The sequence below is a fragment of the Falco punctatus genome, assembly GCF_963210335.1.
Source record: "Falco punctatus genome assembly, chromosome: 3".
NCBI classification, from domain to species: domain Eukaryota; kingdom Metazoa; phylum Chordata; class Aves; order Falconiformes; family Falconidae; genus Falco; species Falco punctatus.
The window spans coordinates 68,581,768-68,590,569 of record NC_137582.1 but is presented as its reverse complement, the minus strand read 5'-3'; the positions used below and the strand labels follow the sequence as shown (position 1 = coordinate 68,590,569).

General features: G+C 35.7%; 1 protein-coding gene across 3 annotated transcripts in view; it reads right to left on the bottom strand.

Annotated features, from left to right (window-relative positions):
- ZNF407 (zinc finger protein 407) overlaps positions 1-8,802 on the bottom strand; it is a 355,347-nt gene that overhangs the window by 209,336 nt on the left and 137,209 nt on the right. For all 3 annotated transcript variants that reach the window (XM_080381215.1, XM_080381213.1, XM_080381214.1), the window contains one exon: positions 6,502-6,576. In XM_080381215.1, the coding sequence (XP_080237341.1) occupies positions 6,502-6,576 (75 nt within the window). The remainder of the gene's footprint in view (positions 1-6,501; positions 6,577-8,802) is intronic.

The window sequence follows — 8,802 nt, the reverse complement described above, 5'->3', positions numbered from 1 at the left end:
CATCAGTCATACACAGCATTTATCACAGCATTTCTGCTTTCACTTCCAAAGTCTACAAAATAATTCTTGTGATTCCTCAGAATATATAGAAATATTTCATTCCAGCACAGTCAAGAGATTATGTTTCCATTTCCTTTGCAATGTAATCAACAAATATTTGTGTTGTATTTTATAGACTGCTCAAAGCTAAGAGTCATGATACCACCTGGGACATGGAACATTTTACATCCATAAATGCCACAAAATACAACACTGTACAAATTCAAAATAGTGTAACATACTCTGTGTAACTGCCTGGACAGGTCTCACTTCCAATCCTGTGCAGGTAAAAAGGGATTTAGAGATATATTGCCATCCTAGTCCTTACCCTCTTGGCCTGATCATTGACTTACACAGAGGAAGAAGCAAGCTGGTACATATGACTGGAACAACTTACTTTCAGCTGACTGCACCGAAGGAGGGATCAGTTTGCAGCTTACTACTTTTTGGCTGATAGCATGCAACTAAACTATACGAACTGTGTTTTCCTTGGAAACAGACTGCTGTGAAAAATCCTGCAGCTTTCAGCAACTACCCATACTGTCTTCCACAGATTCACAGACAGCATACACTTGCTAATGAAACTAATAACCTAGACTCTAGACAGTACTTGGTTGTTTATGAACACAATGCGATCATCATTCATATCTTGTTGTTGATGCTTAAAATTAGCCAGAGGTGCTCACTCTGGGCAGTGCATTCCATTAGTCACTCTCTCTATCTTCTATCCATAGCAGCTAAGCCTTCCCAACAGTAAGACTGTTGCTAACTACAGAAATTTCCAAAACATCTCATATCATACTGGACAACTAAAATAAACTTAATAAACTTACTTCAGATCACCTCTCCTTCTAACTAAACTGTAAGATTGTCAGGATTTGATAGGAAGAACAAATAATCAGTAGTAGTAAAATAACTTCATTCTTTTACAGTCCTTCAGTTATTTTTCTTTCTGATAAGATGCAGAATTCATCACTTGTCTTTGTGAAAACAGTCTTCAGAAGTATAAATGGCTGGCTACTCTTTCCACTTCTTTGTAGCAAAGCAAACGCATATGACTCATTACAGACAAGCCAAGAGGAAAGCTAGCTGTAAGAATTCAGCACATCATCTACTTCTAGGACCTGAAGAAGCTCAGGTAACCCTAATGGCTTCCTCATGTTCCTCGGGTCAGCCACCGACAGAGGAGAGCAGCCAGGCAGCAAGTGACTGTGGAGCCTGTACCTACACTCACACTCTGAAACAGCACACCACAAGCCAAGAGCTGAACTCCACAGGAAAATACGACTTTTGAACATTAAGTAAGCCTCAAAAATACTGAAAGCTTAATGTAGGCCTTAAGGAAAACTTTTGCTCCTAATCAATGCTGAAATGTTGAGTCCTTTCCACTCTCCTCCTCTCATTGCAAGCTTCTGACTAGTAAATACTTCAAGGAAAAGATAAACTTCCTTCCTTAAGGTTTTTCCAAAGAATGACTCTATAACTCCCCACGATCCTTTAAGCCACATGCAGGAAACAGTCAATTAAGTTATTATTTCATTTCTATCCAGTTAAACTAAGAATGTTAGGTTTCAGCTGAAAAGCGCAACATTATTTGCAAGAAGAAGTAAAAGGTGATGACAAAGCTTGAAGGCAAGACTCAGCACATCACCCTCCGGTGGTTACAGGTAGCTAGCCACACGTACTACCAGTACCTCTAACTGGAAGCATTTCTGTGAGTCACTTTCAGCACTCATGCCTTCAGAACACAAGTAAGTTATTACAAGATGATGTATCATAACTTGTACGTATGACACATCACACTGCGACTTTTGCCATTTGTTTTCCCAGAAACTGCTGTACATCAACTGGATCTTTTTACTTTGCAGGTACAGAGCAGTATTATCCAAAACATGTATATAAAATAGTATCAGAAATTTCTCTACTCAAAGAAAGAAAAATGTTTCCAAAGAAGGATTAACAGTTTGATACATAGAAGACAGTTGGACTGATGGACTTCTTTCACTTCTAGTTTTACATTCAAAATTGAAGTATCAGGACACCGCAATTTATTACAAAACAGTTTTCTAAAGGGTATACAGAACATCAAACCCCCATTCATTTTTCCTGGCTACTTTTCTTTCAGATCTCAACAATGCCTTCCAATGACATACAATGCAGTCTTGTATATTTTATGATATTTATACCACACATGTAAGTAGCATTCGATATTCCAAAATTCACACAGGCTTATGCAAGCACATTGAACAACAGGCACTAGGAATTTCCTCTTTTTACTTCAAGGCAGTTGTGTAAAAAATACATAATTTTTAGAAGTACACTATATTCCAACATTATTTGAAAAAGCATCTCAAATCTATTTAGGCTGTTGTTACATAGTAATAGGTATTTACTTACAGCTGTTGCTGTCAAGCTGAAATCATTACACAGCTTTTCCAATCAATTAATATCATGTGTGAATCATATAGTCTTCATATGATGTTACTAACACTGTAACATTGATCCCATTTTTAAAGTACATGAAAAAATGCCAGAACCACCTTACAAAAACAAAACATACTACTAATGTCCTTTACAGAAAATGTTTTGTAACACAGATTCCAGTTCAGCAAGTGTTTTGAGCTCCAGCTAACTTTATATATATGAATGATCTTATTTGACTCAATGGGATTCTCATATGCAAAAATTTACTTCAGAGGCAACTCATCATTTAAAATTCATAAGGAAGATGAGGTAATTGAACAACTGTCTGTAAAGGCCTTTCTGTGCTAAACTTATATAAAGAATAGTTTAAACAGATGTTTCAGATAGAATTCTAGTTAACAAAGTCTTATATACTACAAAATGCATGTTGTAGTGTACTAATGGTGTCCTGAAAAAAAACAGTCTCTGAAGAATAACTAAATGTATTTTTCATACGAAAAATTCTCAAATCCAGAGTTGTGCTTAATAGTGGCAACATCCAATCTCACTGGTGAATGATTTAGTGATTTTATTTTTATTTTCTTGCTCATGCTTTTACGTGTGTGTATCCATATATCTTATACTCAGTAGTGAAATATTGATTGCTCTGTGTTTTGCCACAATTTACACCTAAGTATCATAACGATGTAACAGAAATTAGAACTTTGCGCCATTAATACCATTGACGCATTCACCTTGTCCTCAACCACATTGTCTCCTCAACACAATAAAGGTGTAGTCAAAGATTTATCCTGCCAATAAGACATAGTTATAGGTCCCATGAAGATTACTGACACTGAAGTACCAAATATGTACTGGCCTTGGACTTAGAAGATAACACGCCAGTTTTGAGACACATTCAAGTTGACAATAAATCAGTATCACAGTTCCAACAGGAAAAAATACCTTAGAGGAATTTTTGTGTTAAAACACTCCACTTTTGAGTTAGCTGTTAAATGGTAATGATCATAATGGACTAGGCAGTAGGGGTTTTTTGTGTCTGAAATGTGCAGACATTTTACTACAAGGCTATTTTTTTATACTTCTATGATTTTCAACTGCACAGAATTTCCCCCTTAAATCAATTTTGTCTTCCCCCCCACCAAAAAAAGAAAAAACTCAAATCAAAAGATGTTTTAGTAGCAATCTTATAATGAATTATACTTATTATCTCTATCTGCACACACAAACACTTCCACAGCCTCCGTAATACCTCCCTTTTATGCATACAAAAAAGCAATGGTTATGGCTTATGGAAAGCTAGAGAGAGCAAGATGCACTAGTTCAGTACTGTTTACTAAACTGTATTTTGCCTCTCCCTCTCAGAACTACCTCAGTGTTTGTCACCAGAAATTTCTTCCTCAGAAGTTTGTTAAAAGGGCACCAATTTCTCAGGGTGTATGGGTTATAACTATTTTTTTCAGGCACCCTTTTGAACTTGTTTCAATTTTCTGTTCATGATGATAGTCATGCTGACAACTTTTTTTGGTCCATCAAATTCTGTAGTACAATTACATGAATTTACTTTTAATAAATTACCATCTTTGCATATATCAGTCAAACCATGAAGACTAAACACTTGCAAATAAAATGCATTATTAATTTAATTGTCACAGCCTATTTAGCTAGCTTCTATTAATATTTGCTATAATATGCAATGTATCAGAGGGCAGAATAAAATTCAAAACATAAAGAATAAACTAATTATATTGTCCTAGAGAAATTAAAAAATAGCAAGCTTGCAAAATTATAATCAAGGCATTAATGTTTTAAATAGGTAAGAAAACTACGTAACTTAATTTATAATATGTTTGTACCCAAAGTGATGGTTTAACATGCTGAAGAAGGATTTTTTGGTTCCTAAAGGTATTAAAAGGCATCAAACTCTCTCATAATAGGAAGGGAAAGGTGGAAAGGAAAGCAACGGTGGTTTGATATTTACTGCAGTAGATCACATGGCTGAAACGTCTACCATCACCAGTGAGGGACTGCTACTAGAAAATTATATTATTGTTGTAGCTCTGCCACTGCTATTTGATGCTTCTCTACATTAAGCTGGTGCCAGCCAAAAAAGTATTGTAGATAAGAAATACTCAAAAGACAGATGAAGAAATTTCAAAAGAAGAGAGTATGAAGTCACTCAAATATCATTTGTTTATGCTGGCCTGGGGGTAAAGCTGCAACAGCCTGTGCTAGCAGATGGGGCAGGGAGGTTGCAGGCCTTAGCTGGGTTCTCTGCTCCTCCGGCAGCTAGGGCTGCAAGGGCTGTGAACCTGCCACCTCGCAGAGGGGCAGCAGGGGAGGGACCCCCCCTCCTCCTTGCACCACGCTGGCAGGCCAGCTAGAAGGTCTTCGAAGAACGTGGGAAGAAATGGGGAAAATGGGAACAGCCAGAAGGCTTTCAGAAGAAACACGTAAACAAAAGCCAGCAACAACCGATTTAGTTTATAGCATCCTGCTTGTTTAGGAATTCATTTCAACATGATGATCGCTAAAAATATGCCTCTCAGGCTAAGATACTATATTTGGAAATCTATTGTATGTTTCCTTCATTGCGCGCATATTCACTAGGGTAATGCAAGTTATATCTATGTTGTATTTATGATGATTATACATTAAGTACCCCCTTATAAAAGAACATATTGGTATTGAATGCTTCCAGTTACAAAATAAGCCACCAGAGCAAAACATTTTTTGTAACTGTTGCACTATGACAAAAGATAACCAGCATAAACTTTAATATGATATCTGCTTTGATGAAACGGTAATTGTTACAATGCATCATTCTGTATTTTAGATGACACAGAGGATCTCCAAACTCTTTAAATAACCGTGTGTTAGGGAAATTCTGGTTAAGCACTTTGTAGAGGAAATCTCATTAAAAATATAAGCACCACTTAAATAGGTGCTTAGTCAAACATAAGGTGTATATGATCTGCTAATTTAAAACTCTACTCTTAGGTCACTCAGTGATTTAAGCATGATGAACTTGTGAGGCAAGGGTCTAATTGACTACCATTTCCAGTGTCTTTAACAAGAAATGAACATGACCCAGAAAGAGTTCTGCAGTGTTCTCCTACAACTCCTAGCTATCATTTATTTTCCCCGTCTTTCACATCAAAACCAGAAAGTATTCTTCGTTTATGAAAGCCTACACTGGAAGAATGAGTTACAAGGCAGTAACACTTCAAACAGTATCAAGTATTCATCCAATGAACCCTGCAGGTAGGATACCCCCACCTACTCAGACTGAAAGAGAACATGCAGTCTTTTGACTATCCAAAAAACATCAAGTTTCTGGTTGCCCCCAAAATTCAATGAAATAGCAACAGCTATGCCAAAATGCGCCCAATAAATCTGAGGCAAAATGTGTTTATCTGTAAACACAGTCCCATTCAGCTTTTAAAATACAGCTAAATTTTAAACCACAGAAAAAATAACCTCCTTACAAAAAAAGTTTGAAAACTATTAACTACACACAGACTGAAAAAATAAACTAATTCATTTTAAAAATAGCCAAAACATCAGATCTCAGTTCTCACCCAAGAAAACTGAGGAAACTTTCATTTTGATTCCTCTGTGGCTTTGACATCATTGATCAATGTAAAACCTGGAAAGTCATTTTAGAAACCTATAGGAATCAAGGCCAGAAAGACCAAACCCCCCCCCCCAAAAACCCAAAAAAAACCAAAAAACCAAAACAAAACAAAACAAAAATGTTTGATTTTGTACTTGGAGGGACAGTTACAACTATGGAAGTTTTTAGAAAACACAAAACCTGTGAAAAAAACTGTCTAAGAATGTGCAAATCCTACACCTTTCTACAGTAATTTTCCTGTTGATGCCCACAGACATGAGCACTTCAGCATGTTAGCTCCCTCTGTAGTCAGAGCTGATCTAAAAGTCCAGGTGACTTCATCTTGGCTAAGCTAAATATTCCAGATAAGGTCTACAGATATTGTATAAGGTAAAATCAAAAATAATATTACAGTAGTTTACCTTTCTTTGGGTGTGCCAACTCCATGCTTGCCCAGTAAATGAGTATTCAAATGCTTCTTCATTACAAACGCCACCCTACCAAAGAGAAAACCCAGGAAGATTACTTTTTTATTAATACTTTTTTCCTTTAAATACAGTATTTTTCTGTTTTCAGCATGCACTTGAGTGTATTTTATTAAGGGCAGACTTTCAAAAACCTCTGGTAGACTATGACTTAAATCTGGGAGTCCATTTAACTCCAGGTTTTTTTTTTTTCAGATTGCAATTGCTTGGCTATTTTTGTTATGAATAAGTAATCACAAGTGTACCTTGCTGGTCAAAGAATGGTAAACCTATTTCTGCTTCCCTTTGCAAATTAGAACATCTTATACAATATACTAATAATATAGTCTATTTTACCTAATGACATTTTCTCATGTTATAAACTAATACAGTTTTAGTCACAATTTTGAATTTAAGTCTAATGGGCCCATCCTGTAACCCTTTTTCATGTAAGTAGTTCCATTGTTTCTAATGAGTAACACAAAAATACAGCAAGATCAGATGCTTTAATCACTGCTTATGTCTAGGCAAACTTCATAGTATTAATTATTTAAAGAGATATACATGGAAACAAATCAATAGTCTTAGTTATTTTATCGCCTTATAAAAAAAAGGATGGAAAAGGTGAAGCATATGTTCATGAATACACTTTGAGCAGGAATATTGTTCAAAGCAGCAAGACAACTGTTCAAAGCATCAAGAGCAGCAACAAAATATATACTACCTGGTATAGTGTTTCTACTAAAAAACCCACATATAATTACATTTTGGTGACATACACAATGAAACAGATAGAAGCCTATCAACTGCCACTCTTTTGCTGATAAAACCATAACATCAATTTAATTATATCATGTGACTGCTTCAAACAATTTAAATATCAGACTGAAGCTTCAAACTAAAATGGTTCTCTCTATAAGCAAAGATTTTACTGCTGCAACTTTCAGTGTGAAAAGGGCTTGCAAACATTTTTGTTAATTATGTATTACAGCTGTCCTTCATAAAGTTAATTACTAATAGCTGAAAGGCAATAGACTCTATTTGCATATGTACATGAAAGGCATGACATATGCAAAAATATGATTTTAATTAGCATTCTATGATATGAAGGGCTACAAATCAAACTGGCATGTTATAAGATTTTTAACATTAAACGCTGAATTCATCTGGACATGTTTGCAGTAATGGACAATGGAAGGACTGTAAAACACTAGCACTATGGGGTATAAGAGCCACAAAAGCCAAGAGACAGTACTTTTCCTTTACAAATATGTTAACGTAGCTTTTCCATGTCTGATCTACTTTGGGCAGTTTCACATTATTACAGAGAATCTCTCTAGTGCATCCCTTAAGGTGTAAGAATATAATTCTGTCTTATTTAAATGATAGCTATTTCCTTATTTTTTACAAAAAGACATTAAAAAAATCTTAAATACTTTTCCTTATGCAATTTATAAGTATGGCATCATAATCATTATAACTGTGAATAATCTATCACAGCATTACCATCATTACTATGCAAGTGTCATCAGAATTACTGTACCTAAGGAAAATAATTGTAACAAAATAAAAAATTGTGTTCTAATAACAGCACAATGCATTCAAAACATACTGCCCTTGCTTTTTGGCAGAAATACAAACCATTTCCACACAGCTGTGAAAGGTACGAAACAGATTTTAATTTAGTAATACTTGTATTTCCTGTTAAAAACCTCCATTCTCCCCCTGCTATAAAAGGAAAATAAAAGCAAAGATATTGCTGTGAAAAGGGCAATGAGCAATCGAAGTTATAAAGGCATACTTTGCTATTTACATGGAATATAAAGATCGCAACCAGCTACACAGTATTTCTACAGAAGTTATTTTTTTTCCCTCTCAGCCTGTTTACTTGAAGCTTCCAGACAAAAGCTGAACATTTCTTACACTGCACAACCGCAGGAGGTACAGACAGATACCTTTCTGCAAAATCAAAGACAAAGGCCTTGTTAATAATGTGAAGCAATTAATCTCACATTAGCTGCCTCCTCTCTGTTTTATCTAGGTTCTGAGTAACCATTTTGCTGCTGTTACACAGCAGAAATAAAATGAGGACTGACTCAGTAAGTGTCTCAGCGCCGACTAACATTTCAAGTTTTTAATGTAACGTTTGAAGACTTAAGACTTGAGGAGTGCTGAATGCCTCCATGCAAGCCTGGAGTGCTCTGCATAGCTCCAGGAGCAGCTCCCCACCTTCCTGATTCAGGCTTTGAAAATAAAAGC